At 44.7% G+C, this 21,587-nt stretch overlaps 1 protein-coding gene across 9 annotated transcripts in view; it reads left to right on the top strand.

Annotated features, from left to right (window-relative positions):
* MAPK10 (mitogen-activated protein kinase 10) overlaps positions 1-21,587 on the top strand; it is a 238,741-nt gene that overhangs the window by 141,899 nt on the left and 75,255 nt on the right. For all 9 annotated transcript variants that reach the window (XM_083398500.1, XM_083398497.1, XM_083398496.1 and 6 more), the window contains one exon: positions 1,023-1,192. In XM_083398500.1, coding sequence (XP_083254626.1) covers positions 1,071-1,192 — 122 coding nt within the window. In that variant the 5' untranslated portion in view covers positions 1,023-1,070. The remainder of the gene's footprint in view (positions 1-1,022; positions 1,193-21,587) is intronic.

The raw sequence follows: 21,587 nt of genomic DNA, 5'->3' as shown, positions 1-21,587 counted from the left end.
ACTTTAAAGCTCAGGGACCAGGGCCCCTGAAGGACTACCTAGTCCCTCTTAAGCCTACGTGCAAACCAAGATCTTCACTGGATCACCACCCAGTGTTATGGAGCAGGTGGCAACTGGGGAGAGGGCTTCTCGGCTATGGCGCTCTCCTTTTTGAATGTGCTTCCCAGGTCATACCAGCACCAAATACTGTACCTTATTTCCCATGGCTGAAAACTGCTGTTGAGCTTGTCTTTCTTGCTGTGTTTAAGAAGCTCACTTTGCTATTGTTTTTATTCTTTTTTTTAAAAATTGCACAATACAGAAATGCTTGCAAATAATTTGTATAAGATTACCATAAATTAAAAGCATCATATGTTTGTATATTGCCTTGGTATTTATCATTCCAAAACATAATGAAAACAGCTCGTTTTTCCATAAATCTCTTTGGCTGATTTATGTGAGTTCTCTTAAAGTAAGTTAATTTTATCATGGTTAAAACAGACCATGTTTTCTCAATCCAGTCTAATAAGGATTAGATTACTCCTTTTCCAGTTCTTGGTTATAATTATTTTTGCAGATTGATTTTGTTCTTTTAATTTTGTGTGTCACCCTGGAAACATTTATGTGGAGAAGGATGGGATATTAATTTATCAGACTAATACACATATTTTAAAACGGGAATATATTAAGGGAACTGGGAAAATAGAAACATAATCCCATAATATGTTGTGACTGCTAAAAGTGGGGCAAAACTTCCTCTGGGTTTCAATGTTGAATCCTCTAGTCTTTTCGGAGGGCTTGATATGATCTGAAGGGCCATTTCTTATCTGAAATAAGGTTTGAGAAAGATCACACGAAAGTCATTAAGAAAGCTGGCTGTCAATGTGAAATTCTTTGACAACAAGTTTGAAATGACAGGGCAGGTCACATTTTAGAGTCTTGGGTGTCTGTTTTGCCTCATTGCTATGCTGATAGTTTACTGGTATTCTGTTTTCTTTCTTTTCCTCCGCTGCCCTCCCCTCCCCACTTTGTCTCTGCGACAGGGATTCGGGAAACAAGTGGATGTGTCATATATTGCCAAATATTACAACATGAGTAAAAGCAAAGTTGACAACCAGTTCTACAGCGTGGAAGTGGGTGACTCGACCTTCACAGTTCTCAAGCGCTACCAGAACTTAAAACCAATCGGCTCTGGGGCTCAGGGAATAGTTTGGTAAGTTTCTGCAGGAAGTGTTGTCCGTGCATATTTATTGATTTGCGTGTTTTCTTTCCCCTCTGGTTGTGAGTGGGATACGCCGTCTGTTGTTCTTCATGATTTGCTACCCATGAATGTTGCTCAGGGCTGAGGTAATTAGCAGGGAAACAGCAAATGATCAGAGGTGGGGGAAGGCTTGGTGGATAATATCCTACATCTCTGTGGTCCTAGTACAGTCTTCTCCTAACCAGCTTTTCTTGGAGCTGATAGGAGTGGTACCACTCAAAAATGGAGGAAGGTAAATTACCGGTAATCGTGTTTGGGGAACCTTCATCTTTTCAGGGGCTGTATAGGGAACATGACCAATTTTCCTTGCTGGAGGAAGGCATCCATGTCTCCATTGTGAGATCAGAAACAATGGTCCAAATGTGGACAGTTCCAGCCCCATTTTGAAACACACTCCTGATCTTTTCAATAAATATTCTTACTCCTGTGAATAGCAGCAATGGATTCTCCTGCACGTGGCATGTGGAAACAGCACAGAGTATGGTTTCTCTGCAGTAGCAGTGCAAAGAGCATCTCAAATGGAACTGGTAATTTCTCCTCCTGGTGTTCCCAAAAAGAACCTCAGATCTGCCAAGCAATAAGTCTCATCCTGTATCATTTTGAAGCTGTCAAAATTGCAAGGTTCCCGAGCTGATGTGACCATTAATCCTCTCTCACATAAAAACAAGAAAACAAGAAAGAAACCCTGACATTTCGGTGAAAACATATGAATATCATAAGGGCAGCATTATAAAGCACGGAGAGCTAATAAATCTTGCAGTGTAAATAATCAGATCTTTTGTGGTTTATGTAAGCCTTTCTTTGATTTATTGTTTGTCGCTGTGTAGGTTGCCTTTTCCTTTCTCCACGCTCTAGATACTGTTTTTAAATCCTTGTAGGCTTTCTTTTCTTTTCTTGGTAGATCTCGGTTGTTTTGGTTTGTGCCCCTCCCTTTCTACTGTTTCAGTATAAATACCCTTGCCCATCTTGACCTCCGCATCACCATTAATTGAATGGAAATGCCAGGCAGGCAACTGGGAGCTATGCGACTGGGGGCTATGCGACTGGGGGCCATCAGAAGACATTGGGGTGTATCCAAGGAAGTCATCCTGTTAGTGGAGGATTTTCTGCTTGTCCGATGCCACTTTCCCACAATCTCCTCAGGAGGTCCTCTCTCCACTCCCCCACCCCTCAAAAGACTGAGTCTGTGGAGTTTGGAGAAAACCCCCAGAACTTCATGTGTCCAATGAGTGCTCGCGCGCGCATGTGCCTAGCTCATGTCTGATGGCTTCCCCTTGACGTCTCCAGAACATTTGTGTGGAAATCAAGGGCCCAGCCAGCAGGCTTAATCCCATCTCCCCTATGGTTACCAGATTTTTTTCAATGAATCCGGGGACACTTTTATTTTGGAAGCTGAATAGCAACAGGGAGTCAGTAGTGGGGATGGTGAGGCAAAAGACCCTGGGCCCAAGCATACATGCATATTGTATAAAGGTGCAAAGTCGTTCTTTCACACCCTGTGAAACATAAATGCACAGTTTTTAAAAAACCTGAGCAACAGCGCGTTGCCTGCCCGTGACTTCCACGCCTTCCCCGATCTCCTTCCCCCCCCTTGTTTTGACAACTCAGGGGAGGCCCAGGAGGGGCCAGGCTGGTAGTGCAGTTGGCTCTGGATGGCTTCAGGAGCTGTTCGCTGCCATGGCGCAGGAAAAATGGTGGGTGCCACGGCAGCGGGCAGCGAGCAGCTCCTGAAGCCAGCCAGAGCCAACTGCAATACCCGGCTGAGGCTGCCGCTGCCACATTTCCCAGGGACAGAATTGCAAATCTGGGGACATCTGGCAACCCTAACCTCCCCCTCTTCTTCCACCTCACAAGTTGTACATGCCATGCTGGCTTTCCTGAAATTCTTTCTCCTCGTGCCCCATTTAATTCATTGCAATGTGGAGGTAAATATATATAGACAGGAAAAAGCATTTGAAATGATGTTAGTGGAGGTGGAAGCTCAAATCCAACCAACATGATGGCTGGTCTACTAAATGCTGCATCTCCTCCTCCTCCTCCTCATCTCCTTTTGGGGAATGACCACAGTTGCTTAGCAACATTTGCCAGCTCAGGCTATGTTGTCTCCTCTGACTGTCACCAGCTTCCTAGGGTCTTGGGCACAGAAAAAGTGGAGGTGTCCTTTTATCTCCTGCTTCCTGATCCTTTTAACTGGAGATATCTGGGATTCACTGACGGAGTGTGGGGGGATCTCACTGCCCCTGGCAGCGCGATCCCAGGGGGGGGGTGTCCATCACAGCTGCCCCCTGCCCACGGTGGGCGCCACACCCCCAGGATGCACGTCACGCCCCTGGTGCAGCATGCCATGCCCCTGGTACATGCGCCAGCCCCTCCCCCGCTTGCTCTCCGCCTCCCCCCCCCCAGGCAAGCTCCTCCACTGCTGGGATTGAACTTGGGGGGTTCTGTGCTACAGCACAGTGTCCTTGCCCATGGGCTGGTAGGATATTGCCCCGTTTCTGTCTCAGGCACTCAGCTTTAGGACTTCTTCCCCACATGCTGGCCTTCTCTTGAGCTACAGCTGCCACCTCTAGTTGAGATTCCTGCATTGCAGGGGGTTAGACTAGATGACCCTCGGAGTCCCTTTCAAGTCTACAATTCTATGATTCCAAGGGAACATTGGAGAGAAAGGGAGCAGCTTGCAGGAGTACAGCCTAAGAATCAAGTACACTGACCACTAATTATACCATCTGTTTCCTAGATGCTTGGCTGCTAAATGATCCTTCTGGTAGAGGCAGTCATCAGCCACCACAAATTTGTGCCCGAATAGAGAACCAAAAAAGCAGCAAATTATGTTTAGCAAAGTGCCATATGAAAGCTTTCTACTTTTTTAAAAAAACACTAGGAGGTTCTGCTGCTCACTAAGGCAAGAGTCCAGAGATAAAAGTCCTGCCAAAACACCACAATACCCCAAATCCTGGAAGACTGGTGTAGAAATATTCCAGATCCATTCCTATACCCAAATACTACATTTTGCAGTTTAGATTCTGAACTAGGTTCTTTAGATTGCAATGCAAACCCAACCCAACCTAACTTTTCTGACTAATAGTACTGTAACACAATCCTTTCCCTTAAAGTAGGGCAGGGAGGGGTGTGTGGAAGCCACACCATACATTAAAAGCGCTTTAGCAGATATTTGAAGTACGTGACTTTCCCCCAAAGAATCTCAGGAACTGTAGTTTGTTAAGGGTGCTGGGAATTGTAGCTCTTTGAGGGGGAAACTACTGTTCCTGTGGTTCTTTGGAGGAAGTAACACACTTTAAATGTGTGTTGTTTTGTTGTTGTTATTTAGTTGTTTAGTCGTGTCCGACTCTTCGTGACCCCATGGACCAGAGCACGCCAGGCACTCCTGTCTTCCTCCCGCAGTTTGGTCAAACTCATGCTGGTAGCTTTGAGAACACTGTCCAACCATCTCGTCCTCTGTTGTCCCCTTCTCCTTGTGCCCTCCGTCTTTCCCAACATCAGGGGCGTTTCCAAGGAGTCTTCTCTTCTCATGAGGTGGCCAAAGTCTTGGAGCCTCAGCTTCACGATCTGTCCTTCCAGTGAGCACTCAGGGCTGATTTCCTTAAGAATGGATAGGTTTGATCTTCTTGCAGTCCATGGGACTCTCAAGAGTCTCCTCCAACACCATAATTCAAAACTTTAAATGTGTAGTGTAGTGCTTTCTGCACGCGCTTGCATGTAGATAGATAGAAGGCGTAGAGTATACAGAGCCAATGGGGCTGGCTCTATAGTCCTTGCTCAGTTCAAAATGTAAGCTCATGTTGAAATTAGTTGCTGATGGTGGATTTCGCATCAGCAAGATTATCATTTGTTAACACTGACCAAGCAGTATGAAAAAGCGGTGTCCTCTAGAATAGGATAGCCTTTCTTGCTTTCTCAGTTCAGCAGTGATGCAGTTTTTGTGCCAAGAGATAGTGAACAGCTGCTTTCCTCTCCACTCATTTCGCCCACCCTCCTCCCCAATTGGAAGATGATCAAATACAGTGTTGTTTGAATGGCACTGGGCATCAAGTGTTAATTGGGGCAGCTGGTTCTGGTATGTGTGTATGGTGTGTGTGTGTGTGTGTGTGTAACGCAGCTTTGCTATCCCCATCATGTTTTGAGTTCATAGCAACGCTAAAAGTGGCGGTGGCATGTTTTCAGGGATACCCTGTGATGTGCGCTTTACAAATCCCATAAAAATGCAGGTATTTATAAATGTTACAAGGGAGGTGCGACAACACATTGCAGTGTGGAGTGCACCCTGTTCAGGATTCCAGCCCCACTATTCCATTTCTCTTCGCAAACAATATTTCCGCATTCTATCACTATTGGGCACACTCAGTCCTCACTGGGCTGCTGCTGTAAGCTTTTATTTTTCCTTTAAAAAAAATATTGTGCAAGCTTTGAGCATAAGAGCATAAGAAGAGCTTGCTGGATCGTCTGTTCCAGCATCCTGCTCTCACAGTGGCCGACCAGATTCCCTTGGTTAGCTTGCAAGCAAAACATGAGCGCAACAGCATTCTCCCCACTTGTGATTCCTAGCAATTGGTATTCAGAGGCATGCTGACTCCCAACAATGGAGTTTGAATGTTGTTATCAGGGTTAGTGGTTGCAGTAAAAATGCAAGTCACTAAAAGTCAAGCCTGAAAAAGAATCCAGCAGGGAAACTCTCTTTGGAACAATACATTGTCCTGACCCATAAGTATTGTTCAAAACTTTACTTGCAGGACTTTCTTCAAAACAGAACATCAAAGATTCGTCCAAATAATTCCATACAATATCTTGTGCATATCCATCACAGGCTCAGCATCCTATAAGAAATAACTTTACCTCTTCCAGAAATCAAAACTATGTCTCTCTGCCATTCCAGCCTGCATTAGCCTATGCAGCTCTTGGAAAGCGATGATCACATCCTTTGTTTTCTCTGTGGCTCCAGAGAAAAAGGAACACTGAGATCCCTTCAAGAGGGTGATTTGCAATTGAATGCTTCAATCATGTGATCTAAGGTTAAACACTCAAAGAGTTGGAGCAGAGAACTTTCTCAGTTAATCAATAACTCAATTAAAGCTCAGAGAGCTCTTAGTGTGCTGCCATAGAAAACCCCCAAGATTAGCAATACACATCCAGGCATTCACCATTTCAGTGTCAAATAAACAATTGCACTTAACAGAGAAGGTGTAGGGAACCTTTGCCCCTTCAGATATTTCTGAACTACAGCTCCCACCATCCCTTGCTCTTGGCCATGCTTGCTGGGTCTGATAGGAGTTGCAGTTCAGCATCAGCCAGGGGGCCAAAGGTCCAGCACATCTGCCCTAGAGGGACAGAAGTTGTACCAGACACATCAATGACAACAACTATGACAACTACCTGACCTGATGTGGTACAGAAAAACCAAGGGCAGGGAAAAGGCTCATCTTTATATGAAATAGAAACACTGAAACAAGAGTTACGGCTGGATCTCTTAAGACTTTGACTTGTAGAGCAATAAAAGGAAAAGGTTGGCCCGTAATTATTTGACAGATCTTTCCTTCCATTTGATGAAGCCTCTTTTCCAGCTGTTGCTGATGTGATCAAGGGGTAAAAGAAGTGGACACATATTTCATATTTATGCCTTAATATTTCATGCCCTTTTTTTTCCTCTGGGAAACAGAAAGATTTGGGATCAGGATGCACCTCTGTGAAATATAGCATTTGGAGAACACAATCTCTGTGGGAATAACTTTCCATCCTTGCAGCCTTGTCTGGCACAGGCAAAAATAAAGAATTATATTGCTTGTATTTATAGTTTCTGTTGATGCATCGGAACTGTGACGGAAAGAAAAGTAATTTAACAGTTTCAGTTTCAAGTTGCATGTCAGGTTCAAGTTCTGAGTTTTGCCGAGTTTTGCACAAATTTGTCAGGTATCTTTTTAAAAGAATTAGAGAAATCCCTGGCTATCTAAACTAGTGGGGTTTTTTTGGCCACATCTTTTGGTAGGGAATTCCCTCTGTTAATTCTGTATTCCTTATGCAATATCACCTTTTGCAAGGGAAGTAAGGGAAAATGTGTGTGCGTCTTATGGAGCGAATGCAGGCTGCGCAGCTATCCCAGAAGCCAGAACAGCAAGAGGGATTGCTGCTTTCACTGCACAGTGATCCCTCTTGCTGTTCTGGCTTCTGAGATTCAGAATATTTTTTCCCTTGTTTTCCTCCTCCAAAAACTAGGTGCGTCTTGTGGTCTAGTGCGTCTTATAGAGCGAAAGATACGGTAGTTGCTCCAGAAGGAGAGGAACAGTTTCCACGTGTCTCAAACTGGCCCTTCCTAGTGGCAGAGACACATGCTTTCAGCACATGGACCACAGCTTTTACAGCAGAATATCTCTCCACTGTCTCCTTTCCAATAAAGATTGGCCAACACAACAGTCAATGAAAGGGACCAAAGGGCGGCCATCACATTTTTCCAGAACCATTTAATTTGGGGAATATTTGTTGTCAAGAGTGGCTGGGGAAACTCAGCCAGATGGGCGGGATAGAAATAATAAAAACATGATGATGATGATGATGAAAAAAACTTTAAAAAATAAGCTTTTTGTATTCTGCATTGTAAGTGAAATATAATAAATAAATAACATATGATTAACATTCATGGCACACATGATTGTTCTCAGGAGGGCTTCCCAGGGACCACAAGGCTGAGAGGGAGATCCACTCTCAGTAGCCCCCTCTCCCGGTGGTTCACCACCATTGCCCCCTTCTTCTGTTGGCAGAGATGGCAAATGAGGACATCCCGGGGACATGCTGGGCATAGATCAGGGGAGATTTGGGTTGTGCTGGGTCCAAATCCTTCTTATTCCAGAACCATGCCGCCATCTTAGAAGGAAAAGTATGTCATATGAGCACTGGAGTTGGCATACTAATTTCCCCAGCTGAGCTCAGGATTTGACCGCCACCAAGGTGTCCCCCTCCCTTGCCTTCATTGAGTTGTTGTCAGGGACTGGGCAGAGGAGGAATGGTGGAGACCATCTCCCCAGCCTGAACCTTCCAGGGAGGAAGAGAAAGAAGACAGTATAGATTTACAACAGGGATTTGTGGGAGGTCACAGCTCAGAGGCCGATGAGGGGGAAAGTCGGGAAATCATGGGAAAGGCAGAGCAGCACCCGGCTGACACATTGTCATAGAATCATAGAATCATAGAGGTGGAAGAGACCACAAGGGCCATCGAGTCCAACCCCCTGCCAAGCAGGAAACACCATCAGAGCACTCCTGACATATGGTTGTCAAGCGTCTGCTTAAAGACCTCCAAAGAGGGAGACTCCACCACACTCCTTGGCAGCAAATTCCACTGTCGAACAGCTCTTACTGTCAGGAAGTTCTTCCTAATGTTTAGGTGGAATCTTCTTTCTTGTAGTTTGGATCCATTGCTCCGTGTCCGCTTCTCTGGAGCAGCAGAAAACAACCTTTCTCCCTCCTCTACGTGACATCCTTTTATATATTTGAACATGGCTATCATATCACCCCTTAACCTCCTCTTCTCCAGGCTAAACATGCCCAACTCCCTTAGCCGTTCCTCATAAGGCATTGTTTCCAGGCCTTTGACCATTTTGGTTGCCCTCCTCTGGACACGTTCCAGTTTGTCAGTGTCCTTCTTGAACTGTGGTGCCCGGAACTGGACACAGAAAGCATTCCAGACCCTCCATCTCCCAGAACCCGGCGAGCCTTAAAAGTAGGCGAGCAAAGAGCTCAAAGACAGAGGGCACTTAAAGGCACCCATAGAGGAGGTGATGAGAATGATGAATGAGTAAGTGGGAGAGATGGGGTGTAGAGATTCACTTGGGACAACGCCATTATCCAAGAGGCTGGGTTCTATAGCCTCTCTCTGTAAAGACTGAAATAAAAAGGGACTGTAATAAACTTTTCCTTGTCTTTATACTTTCCTGGGCAACCAGCTGGGAGCCACTGACAGTGTCCTGACAGCTGTCCTTCAGTTTATTAAACATGTCAATTATACATTTGACTTGAAGCATAATTCTATGTAGAATCTGAAACAAAGAATATTTTGAAAATAGCTGTGTTGTTGAGTAAACCGATTCCAAATTTCTTCCTCCTTATTTGATGGGGACCAAGATTAGAGGCTTGGTCCCCATCCTTGGACTCCAATACTTTGGCCACCCCATGAGCAGAGAAGACTCCCTGGAAAAGACCCTGATGTTGGGAATGATGGAGGGCACAAGGAGAAGGGGACGACAGAAGACGAGATGGTTGGATAGTGTTCTCGAAGCTACCAGCACGAGTTTGACCAAACTGCGGGAGGCAGTGGGAGATGGGAGTGCCTGGCGTGCTCTGGTCCAGGGGGTCACGAAGAGTTGGACACACCTAAATGACTAAACAACAACAACAACAAAGACTGGAGGGACTTCAGAAAGTGATTGACCCTCGTTTCATGCTCTGTTTCATGTTGATATTCTTAACCTTCCTTCCATCTGAGGTACAATATGGGTGATGATCCAGTGGCGCTACTACCATTCACATTAGCTTAGGCATCCAACACAAATGTTGTTTCCGCTTGCCTATTTGTTACTAGCCAGCAGTAAGTGGATAATGGGAGGTTTCTGTGGGAACCTACCATCTTCGTTTGGCAATCCATTTTCTCTTCGGTGTAATCCTGCTGTTCATAACGACTAAGCATGTATCAAATGCTATCTGAAGCTCAGTAATTTCCTCAGGCTCTCCAGTGACAAAATCACGCTGGTTTAAAATAAAGTTTCCAGCAATAGTCACTTAAATTGTCTAATAAATAAAGTCATCTTTGGACCTTTTAGAATTAGGAATGGCCTTTTGGGGGATGTGGGATACCTCATATCACCCTTTCCCCACTGTTTTTTAGCTAAACGGTGTGGGAAAAGGTGAAATGAAAGGAAAATGCTTCCACTCAGTGGTAATCTTGCGGGTGCTCAGCTGAATCCTCTCTCTTTTAAAAGAAACTTTGCTTTTCGGTTTGCCAGGATTCCACAATAGTCGTTCATAATCAGAGTTCTCCACTGTAGTTCTGTAATAACTGTTATCAGAGAGAATCTGAGAGCAATGTGAAAGTAGGAGAAGAGCAAAAAGAGAAAGAGCAATGATAACATCGGGTCAGAAGCGAATTATATATACAGGAATTATATATAGAAAGTCACGAATGAAGAAATGTGCTGACTAATTCTTGGCATATGTCAGAATCCATGTTCTTTTTATATTCTTGAGACTTTCTCCAAATTGTTGCTCTAGTTTTGTAAGTAGTTTAGGATTTTTCCTGGATCCGTTGCTTTCTTTAAAAAAAAAAAAAAATTATTAACAGGCCAATCAAATCACATTAATTCCAAATCACATTAATTCCAAATTACACAGCCAAATTTTTAATTTTTTGTTGGGGGTACCCATACTTCGAACTCCGAAACGGATCCAAACATCTCTCTTGCTGCTGCTTTAATTACACAGGTCTGTCCAGATAGTCTCTTTGTTATTTTCCTCATCTTCTTACCATATATTCCTTTCTTTGTAATCTCTGATAGTCTTCACAAGCGGTTTGAAAACAAACGTTGTTATATCCTGTGTGGATTTTACGCTTCTCAAAGAGCCATATCAAAAAAAGACAGATGCCATTTCCACACCTCCGTACAAAACATTCCCACAGTCTGTCCGTTGATTTCCACAGGCCTGCCAGTCTGTCATCAATTTTCTCAGGGGGCCCTGCCAGGTCAAACTCACATTCCGATATAATAACAAACCATGGACCTCCTCCCCCTCGTCCTCCTGTGGGCAGGCCTGCTGTAACAAGTCTCTATTTATAACTGCGTCACAAGGCTTTCATTCCTTTCCCGATATTCCCACAAGCCATATCTTTGATTAGTAATTTATTTCCACACAGTTCTTAATCTCCTGCTTGTGATCAGTAATTGCAACGATTCTTTCTCTGGGGAGGAGGGTTATTGGGTACTCACATAAGACAAAAAAAGAGAAGTTTTTTCCTCCCCCCCTTTTCAGTTTTGCTCTGACATACCAATCCTTTGATGAGTCTTCTTCTTGATTTATTATCCAGCCCGTCGCTCCACTTCACAGACATACCTTTAATTAGCAGTCTTTACTCCCGATCTTCACTCGAAGTATGTGTATTTGCTTCTTTTCTAATTGTTTATTTTGAGCTGCTGCAACTAGCTGCGCAATCAGAGACAGCGTCAGGGAGAGCTGGACCCACACAAGGGCTTTGTGCCTAGTGCCCTCACCCCCTTCTTTCGAATCCGGGGGTAATTTATGGCAACAGCAGGCAAGGCAGTGTTCCCCATTCCCTTGGGGTAACAAGGGAGGCTGCATACTCCCATATCAGCTTCTTAATTACCTCGTGTGAGCCGGAGAGATGGTATTGTCGGCCATCTTCCAATGTGCCCCTAGCGGCCCCCTGGATCCGTTGCTTTCATTTGTGTTGCGTGTACTCTCAGTCGTGCTGAGTATCTTCCATCAGCTTAGACTGGTGGCCCAACCACAACCTTATCTGGACAGGGATAACTTGGCTTCAGTAATCTATGCTTCAGTGACCTCAGGCATGCTTTCCATGGGCTACTTTTGGAAGTGGTTCGGAAGACTCAGTTAATGTGGAATGTGGCTGGCTGGCTGTTTCAAAGTCAACAGGTGATATAACACAAATCCTGTTCCAGCTACAGTGGAACCTTGGTTGTCGAATGCTTCGGAAGTCGAACGCTTTGGCTTTCGAACGCTGATAACCCGGAAGTGAATGCTTCTGTTGTCAAACGTGTCTCAGAAGTTGAATGGCTTCCGAGGCCCGTTTCTCAATTTTTTCCAATGGATTTTGCTAAGTGGGAATTGTGCCTTGGTTCTCAAAAGTTTTGGAAGTCGAACAGTCTTCTGGAACGGATTACGTTTGACAACCGAGGTTCCATTGTACACTGGCTGCTTGTATGCTTCTGGGCTTGTTTTGACTTTTAAAGATCTTTCAGCTCAGAACTCCAGTATCTTCTGAAATGCCCTTCCCAGATCCTTAGATCTTTGCTGAGGTGATTTTCCAGGTCCCTCCTCTGAGGGAAAGTGACAAGTCTTGTTTTCAGTTGTGGCTCTCTATCTGTGGAATGCACTCCCCAGTGAAGTCCACCTAGTGCCTTCATTTACATTTTTTTTGGAGCCAGATAAAGACTTACCTTTCCCCCAGGTTTTTGATAGACTAATATGATATTGTTTATTATTAGTGTGTGGGCAACACATCCTGTGGCTGTTATGAGGGGCATCTATTTTAACTTTGTTTTGCGGTGTAATATGCAGTATAACTACTTCGAGGTTTTTTTAGTTTGTTAGTGTTAAAGCTGGATGTAGCAGGGACCCAGCTCTTTGCCTAGCTAGCCTACTGCTTTCTGACCTGTTTCCAGTTTTCTGTGTGTTTGTAGCAATAAATTCTGACTGAAATTTTAAAAAGGTGATGTTTTCTGTCAAGAATGCCTTCGAAGCTTGAGACCCTTTCCAATCTGTTTGAATCTTGCCCTGTCCTATTACCATTTTGAGTACAAAACTTGTGTTCTGCCAGAATGCTGCTGCAGTGTGAGGATGCATGGCACCTGTACAGACAGGGCCAGAAATCTATGTTCATTCCTTAGAGTTAGGTAAAGGGACCCCTGACCATTAGGTCCAGTCGTGACCGACTCTGGGGTTGCGGCGCTCATCTCGCTTTATTGGCCGAGGGAGCCGGCGTACAGCTTCCGGGTCATGTGGCCAGCATGACTGAGCCGCTTCTGGCGAACCAGAGCAGCGCACAGAAATGCCGTTTACCTTCCCGCCGGAGCAGTACCTATTTATCTACTTGCATTTTGACGTGCTTTCAAACTGCTAGGTTGGCAGGAGCAGGGACCGAGCAATGGGAGCTCACCCCGTCGTGGGGATTTGAACTGCCAACCTTCCGATCGGCAAGTCCTAGGCTCTGTGGTTTAACCCACACCTTAGACTTAAACGCCATCAAAGTCACGGGGTGCACAGATAGGACTTTTGGCATAACGTGAATTTAATGGTTCTGATCCTAAGGTGACCTTCCATGGTGCTTCTAATGGAGAGCTATTTCTGACTTAATGAAAATGCATTGTGTGAGGAAAGTGAGAGCCACAAATAGCCTTCCATTAGCTCAAGCTCTCGTGCCACTGTTTGTCCAAGTTCATCTGGTATTTTTCTCTGCAGTTCGTATCTTTAACTATTTATAGTTTAGCTCCTTCATTTTGAAAGCAACCCCAAATGACTTGGAGCTGTCCAATGAAGCTGAATGTTTCAAGATTCAGGACGGACTGAAAGAAGTACTGCCACAAGGTGTGGTGATGGCCACTTGTTTGGATGGCGTTAAAGTAAGATTAAAGGCGAGTTGAACCAGGTGGGGCAGACCCACCTTTGCTAAGCATAGAACTCTCTTTAAGAAAAGTGGCCTGTGGGGAGTCAGAGAGAGTGATGTGAAGAAAAATGAATTTCAGAGCTTTCATATTTTCTTGTTTCTCCATGACAAAGTGTAGCTATAAAAACTCCCTTTTATCCATCTATTTAAGCCTTTCTTTCTATATGCACTTTAGAAAGACCATATTTCAGGTGGAATTGAATGTAGTTCTGTATCTTCAAAGTTTGGCAAAAACTTACCCAGGTAAATAAACACTCCAGTGCTTCTAGTAAATGATTTGCCGCAAAACAAATAAACCACAAAATGCTGTTAAAGTTCTCCTCTCCAGACTATTCCACCACTGAATTAGTGGGAGCTGCAATATAACATTTTAATGTTGACTACTATGCATATAGATGAGAATGGGAATGGATATTTGATGTTAATATTGCACTGGAGTAGACAGATTTTATAGTATTCATTGGCAAAGTATACTTCAGCGCTCAAACTACATTTACACATTTTACAATAAAGTTTGCAAATGGCATCGGCTTTTCGTTTGTTTGCTTATTTTCATAGTTCACAAATTCCTGTTTGTTCATTTGCTATCAGTGTGGCCCCGTGAGGAAAAGTTGAAGCACTTGGGTGCTTAGCCTGGAGAAGAGACATCTTAAGAGGAAATAAAACATCCATCTTCAAATATTTAAAGCACTGCTACATAGGAGTGACAAATTAAGAGCCAGTGTGGTGTAGTGGTTAAGAGCAGTAGACTCGTAATCTGGGGAACCAGGTTCGCGTCTCCGCTCCTCCACATGCAGCTGCTGGGTGACCTTGGGCTAGTCACACTTCTCTGAAGTCTCTCAGCCCCACTCACCTCACAGAGTGTTTGCTGTGGGGGGAGTAAGGGAAAGGAGAATGTTAGCCGCTTTGAGACTCCTTCGGGTAGTGATAAAGCGGGATATCAAATCCAAACTCCTCCTCCTCCTCCTCCTCCTCCTCCTCCTCCTCCTCCTCCTCTTCTTCTTTTTCTTCTGTTGCTCTGCAGCAGAGGTAAAGAACCTGTAGCCCTACTGATGTTGCTGGACTACAGCTGCCACCAACCCTGACCATGGGGCTGAGGGGAGTTGGAGTCCAACAGCATATGGAAGGCCATAGGTTCCAGACCCTAGTCCTACAGGCTAAGATGCAAACCTAAGGGTTCAATGCCATGGCGGAGGAAGCCGCACGGGCTATTGGGGTGGCACACTCAGGGGTGGAGTGAACTGCCCATAGGAGTGGATCAAGGGTGGGGCAAGCTGCCCAGAGGGGTGGGGCTCACCGCGGGACCTCCGGAGTCTGCCTGCCTCCTCCCACTCAGCCGCCCCTAGAGCTGGGGGGGAGGCAGTGGGTGGACTGTTTGGGCAGTGCGGAGCCTGCATGCGCCCAAGCCACTGTGTCTCTCCCAGGAGAGACGCAGGACTCGGGCGCTCTGCAGGCCCCCCGGTGAGTGCTGCCCGACATTTTGTCACCCCCCTCAGGGGTGACACCCGGGGCAACCCGCACCCACCACACCCCCTTCTTCCGCCCTTGTTCAAATGACCCTTAGGCTCAGGACTCCAATATCTCAAAGACCCCTTCTCCCCGTATAAACTGCCCTGGACTCTGCATTCATAATCTGGGGTCCTTCTTCGTGTGCCTCTTCCACGTGAAGTCCTGAGGGTGGCAACACCAGAACAGGCCAACAGGCCTTCTCTCTAGTTGCTCCCTGTCTCTTGGAATGCTCTGGTTCCTTCATATTATATATATATATATATATATATATATATATATATATATATATGGAGCCCTCTTATCAACCAGGCCTAGGGCTAATTAATATTATACAGCCTTTTAAATGTGTCTGTGGTAAGGCAGGCGGTTATTGTTCTGCTGTTTTGTTTTTGATTATTTACTTGTTTTTATCCTGTGTTTTATTCTGTGAACTGCCCTGAGATCTTATGGTGAAGGGTGGTATATAAATAAATTAAAATAAATTAAAAATTATTTTATTTTATTTTATATTTTATACTTTATTTTATTTTATTTTATTTTATATTTTATTTTATATTTTATATTATATATTATTTTATATTATCTTTTATTTTATATTTTATTTTATTTTATCCCCGACCAAGACTGGGCACAGGGTGGCTACCATCAAGTATAGAAACAATTGATTAAAATACAACTTAAAAACAGGATTAAAATACAACTTAAAATGCAGCCTCATTTCAGTGGAAGCCCAGATAAAAAACTGTTTGGGGGGAGAAAACGTCAAATCTTCACCAAGGCCAACTATCCAGACTGGTTCTTCGTGGGCCAGAAAAAAAGCCAGGGAAGTCCCCAAATAGGAGTTCCATCACAGAAGGAAAAGGAAAGAGGGGGGGAGGGGATCCAGTTGGTTCCAAGCCAAAGGCCAGGCAGAACAACTCTGTCTTACAGGCCCTGTGGAAAGAAATCAGATCCTGCAGGGCCCTGGTCTCATGAGACAGAGCGTTCCACCAGGCCGGAGCCAGAGTTGAAAAGACCCTGGCTCTGGTTGAAGCCAATCTAACTTCCTTAGGGCCCGGGACCACTAGGGTGTTGCTATTTATGAGACCTTATGACAGGTGTATAGCAGAATCAAACTAATCCTGGATCTTGGACCAAAGCAGGTTACTTGAGGTAGATGCCAGACTTGTCCAGGCTGCAGCAGGATCTCTCTGAAGTTTCTCAGACGGAAGCAGGGACCTCCAGAGATTCAGACATCAAAGAACACTGCAGATACGCTGCCTGCAAAAGCATTGTTTGCAATATAAGGAAAATGCTGGCTTGGAAAAGGAGAGCTTTTTTGTGACTGACTGGTCTATCTTTTTAATCAGAGAGAATGATCTTATCGGGATATCTAATCACAGTGGCTTGTGGGAAGTATGCTAGAGTATTGTATCACCTTGATCTTCTCTGTTACCTGTTCCTGCTGGTTCTCCTAGTAGTGTTTGCTTGGAAAATGCTGAATATTCAAGTCCCTTTGCCTCTGCCACATGCCCGCACATCCACTCCTGTCAAATCAGCTTTGCAGTTGGTTTATGTGACTTTTGGTGCCAATTAAGCACAGAACAAGCCTGAAGTTATTTTTTCATTCATCTTAACTTTCCTAGCCCCTGCACCTATCCTTCTGACATTTTGTAGGCGCCTCAACAATAGTTGCCATTTTCTTGCTAAAACTATTGCTCATAAAACCACAGGGAGGGAAGCAAATCACTTTCAGTTTCCCATCAAACAACTTTAAAGGCATCTAGAGCAAGAAACGTGGATCTATTCTTCTGAAATTTGGCACTTTTCTTACCTAGGAGCATCTTTGTGTTGTATCTTATTTCCATGCAGATTGCCTGCAAAAGAACTCGGAAATTAAGTGAGCCTGTTTTTAACTTACTCCAAAATGGTAAAGACTGCCCTTGCAGGAACACTACTGCAGTCATTCTTCTGAAATTGGCAGGATGTATCCTCTCAGGGACAAGGATGGCGCTGTGAGTTAAACCACAGAGCCTGGGTCTTGCCAATCACAAGGTCGGCGGTTCGAATCCCCGTGATGGGGTGAGCTCCCATTGCTTGGTCCCTGCTCCTGCCAACCTAGCAGTTTGAAAGCACACCAATGCAAGTAGATAAATAAGTACCACTCTGGCAGGAAGGTAAACAGCGTTTCCGTGTGCTGCTCTGGTTTGCCAGAAGCGGCTTAGTCATGCTGGCCACATGTCCCGGAAGCTGTACGCCGGCTCCCTCGGCCAATGAAGCGAGATGAGAGCCACAACCCCAGAGTCGGCCACGACTGGACCTAATGGTCAGGGGTCCCTTTACCTTTATCCTCTCAGAGGGGGCTTCTATGCCTGCAAATTACATCCATTTCTGCCCACCCCCCAAAAAAAAACCCAGGAAAAGAAGGAAATACAATTTCTTTTAAAACACGTTTAAAGGTTCCCAGCACACACGCAAAAATCTTGAACTGATTTGTCTGTAATATGGCAGACTTTATCCACTCAGAATGGGCTACTATGCTGGAAAATATCACTCAGTTCAGTTAAAAGGCAAAAAGTTACAGCCTTCAAAAAAAATTCCCATAATAGTTATTGAGTTAGTTATTTTTCTGCTGGTATTCTGATTCGGACCCAAACAAAAATGAAGTGTGTCCCCCTAAATATTTTTCTACTTCTGCGAATGTTCCCCTGCGGGCACCAATACCCCAGTGTTACTATTAAAACAGTATTGAAGTTAGTTCAGTATTTATTTAATCCCCATATTGCAGATAAGGAGGCTGAAGAGATATTGCTCCATGCATTTCCATGCTGTATGTTAAGGCTCAGCCTGATCCTGTAATCTTTGCAAAATACCAGAGGAGGACCAGGAATGGATTCCTTTAATCCTAGAAGCAGCTGCATAGGCAATAAAAGAAAAAAAAAATGCACACGACGACTGTGTCACAGACAGCAGGCGGGCTTGATTGCAAATCCTTATCCAGCAGTTTCAAGGGGGTTGCAGGAATCTCTGTGCGGATTGAAGAGCAGATGAACACCTGAACCTCTGAGCCACAGCACGAGCTGCTTATAAAATTACACTCTGGTCATCACCATGAAATCATCAAGCCTAGGAAGTGGATGTATTGAGTGCAGTTTTTGCCCTTCTTGCTTCTTCTATGGTAACTTCTTGCTTTCTGATGTTTTTGTAAATATGTGTAAATGTGTGTTTTAAAACAGATGCCTAATGAATCAAATACATATTTCTAGCCAATTAGAAGGTTTTTAGCTGATTAATCTAATTGATGAATCAACTAAAATTTACAGCACTGAGTGAAATTTGTCACGGATTTGATGGTTCCAGGTTGCACAAAACACCTGAGACGTTTACAGGGAACCTTTAAAGAGTTTTTCAGTCACAATAGCCACATTTCTGAGTACCGTAACCAAATATACACATCTTGTGAATGCTTCAGATCCATTTAAACTGCTGCTTTTCTCAGCAAAATATACAGAATCTGGGCTGGGTGGGTTCACAGCACAGTTTTCATGAATCTTGCAGATAACATTAGTTAGTTGCATATAGTTAAAGGTAAAGGTACCCCTGCCCGTACGGGCCAGTCGTGTCCGACTCTAGGGTTGTGCGCCCATCTCGCTTAAGAGGCCGGGGGCCAGCGCTGTCCGCAGACACTTCCGGGTCACGTGGTCAGTGTGACGAAGCTGCTCTGGCGAGCCTGCACCAGCTCAGCACATGGAAATGCCGTTTACCTTCCCGCTAGAAAACGGTCCCTGTTTATCTACTTGCACTTAAGAGTGCTTTCGAACTGCTAGGTGGGCAGGAGCTGGGACCGAACGACGGGAGCTCACCCTGCCATGGGGATTCGAACCGCCGACCATGCGATCGGCAAGCCCTAGGCGCTGAGGTTTTACCCACAGCGCCACCCGCGTCCCTCATGCATATAGTTAGGGTTGCTATATTTCAAAAAGTAAAAACCAGGACACCATGAGAACACATTCCGATGTCTCTTCTGCATTTGAAATCCCGGTAAAGTCCAGGATATATGGCAGCCCTAAATATAGTTACATCTTATTTTCCTCCACAGAACTCAAAGTGCTTTATGTGGGCTTAGGTAGCCTCTCTTCAAGTGAATCATGGCATTGTCTTCAGCACTTCCCTTGAGACCAATTCCTGGGCTACATCTCTCCCCACTAAAGTTATTTAATGATGGAGATTTGTTCATGCTAAGGTGTCAGCCCTGGATCTGGACTGTATCAGACAGTGAGGACTCATAGGATTGAAACCTATTGGTGATAGTCCACTACTCACAGTAGACCCACTGAAACAAATGCACATGACTAAGTTATGTCTGTTAATTTCAATGGGTCTATTCTGAGTAAATCTTTGTTGACTACAACCCAAAGTTGAGAAAATGCAGGACCTTGGACAGCTGCACGTTAAACAGCTTCAGGAGATGTTGTCTCTCCCGGGAGCGAGTCATTTATTTCATGAAATACTGCTTGATTATAGTAAAACCTCAAAGGTACTATTATTATTTTGTAAAAGTATAATAAATTGCAATAAATAAATAATCAAAACAAAATAAGGTAGCAAAATCACAAAAGACCTACCTGTTCAGTGAATTGGCCCAAATACGATGGCTAAATGGGACTCTCTCATTCACCTCAATCTTCACCCCTTGGAAACATGATTCCACTCTCCCTACTTTGGCTCTAGCAAGCAGATCCCACTGCTCTAGCATCATTATACATAGAACAGAGGTCGGCAAACTATGGCCTGGGGGCCGGATGTGGCCCCCCAGGCTCAGAAATCCAGCCCGCGGACCTTGCCGCCTGCTCAGTCAGTCCCCACACGCTGCGGATGCCTCACTGCATGGGGACTGACTTCCACAACACTGGCACATCTTCTGGGTGGGCAGCAACACTGGCATGGCTTTGGATTGGCTGTGGCTGAGGTAAACCCGGCGCAGCCATGGGCATCGTGACGGGTGTGTCGCGGAGCTTCAACCAGTGTGTAGTGTGCCTGCTGGCCCCATGCCTGGCACCCAGCTTGGTGCTGCTGCTGGTGGCGCGCTCGGTGGCCACGCTCGAGCAGCTGGAGGTGATCTGTGACCACCTGACCGGCACTCCACATATGCGGCCTGCCCGCTGACCTGGCCTTGGACGATGGGCTGCAGCACGTGGTGCACACTGCTTGGCAGCTCTGTGGGGATGGGCCAATGTAGCGGTTGCTGCTCATCATCATCAACAACAAAATGTATTTACATTTTTCAAAATATAGTCCATCCCCCCAAGGTCTGAGAGACAGTGGACTGGCCCCCAGATGAAAAAGTTTGCTGACCCCTGACATAGAGGGTAGTTGAACTCAAAGGAGCTGCCACAATAATGCCGTCACTCTCAGAAATGCCTATCTTCACATCTTTGGGTCTGAGCGTTACCTAACTAAACCTCTGCATTGTATGGCCAGGTTATGATCTTGGTCTGAAACCTGGGTAAGTATTGAAAGCCTGAGTTTTGAGTGTAACTGAAGGAGCCCAGAAACTTGGAGGACACCTTCCTCATTCTGTTTCATCCATTAAGGATGGCAAGATGGAGACCCCAGAGCTGGCACCTTGCAAGTTTGTGGTTTTGGTGTTCTCTGCTTACCCTCTAAATGATCTGCTTTGATTCCTACAACATTTGTTCTGTCAAAGTAGTGTAGCTAATTTAATTTCTGTCCTACCTGTGAAATTAGCTTCTTGCACATTGTTAAAGGGTGATAATGCTATGTTATATACATCCCATTTGTTGCTGGATTGGGCAAGTTAGGTGTTTAGTTGAAAGTAATCTTTGTCCCCATTAAACAGGGCCATTTCAATAGTTATTTACTGTTGTTGTTGTTTTGAAAAAAGACAATTGGAAAGCTAACATTTACCTCATCGAGCCAACCATAAGAATAATTTATTGGGTGCCAGTTTATTTACGGCACTTTTAGTGCCCCCCAGCTGCTAGTGTTTGATAGTAAACTTAAAGGATATTTTTTACAGTGCATATCATAGTAAAGCTACAGTTTTTATGATAAAACTGACTGAGTTATAGTTCTTGCTGTTAAAAAAAATCAGCAGCTATACGGATGCTAGGATAAAGTCACAGTTTAGCAAGAGTATCTACAATACCCCTTCCAAAGAAATTGTTGCACAGTTTTATCTGCAAGCTATATTTTTTCTTTTGGTATTTTCAATCTTCCCCGTTCCCTTTGAACAGGTGTGTAAATAGCTACTTGCAATAAGCAGGGCTGCAATCCTATCTACACTTACTTGGGAGTAAGCCCCATTGAACATGGTGGGACTTCTGAGTAAACGTGTATAGGATTGAATGTAAGAATGCCTCCAGTCAGGGAGAGAATTGGAAGATGGGCAGGTGGACAAGAAGTGGTTCTCTGATTTATTTT

Source organism: Podarcis tiliguerta (assembly GCF_965153285.1).
Source record: "Podarcis tiliguerta genome assembly, chromosome: 9".
Lineage (NCBI taxonomy): Eukaryota > Metazoa > Chordata > Lepidosauria > Squamata > Lacertidae > Podarcis > Podarcis tiliguerta.
This window is presented reverse-complemented; position numbering and strand designations above follow the sequence as displayed.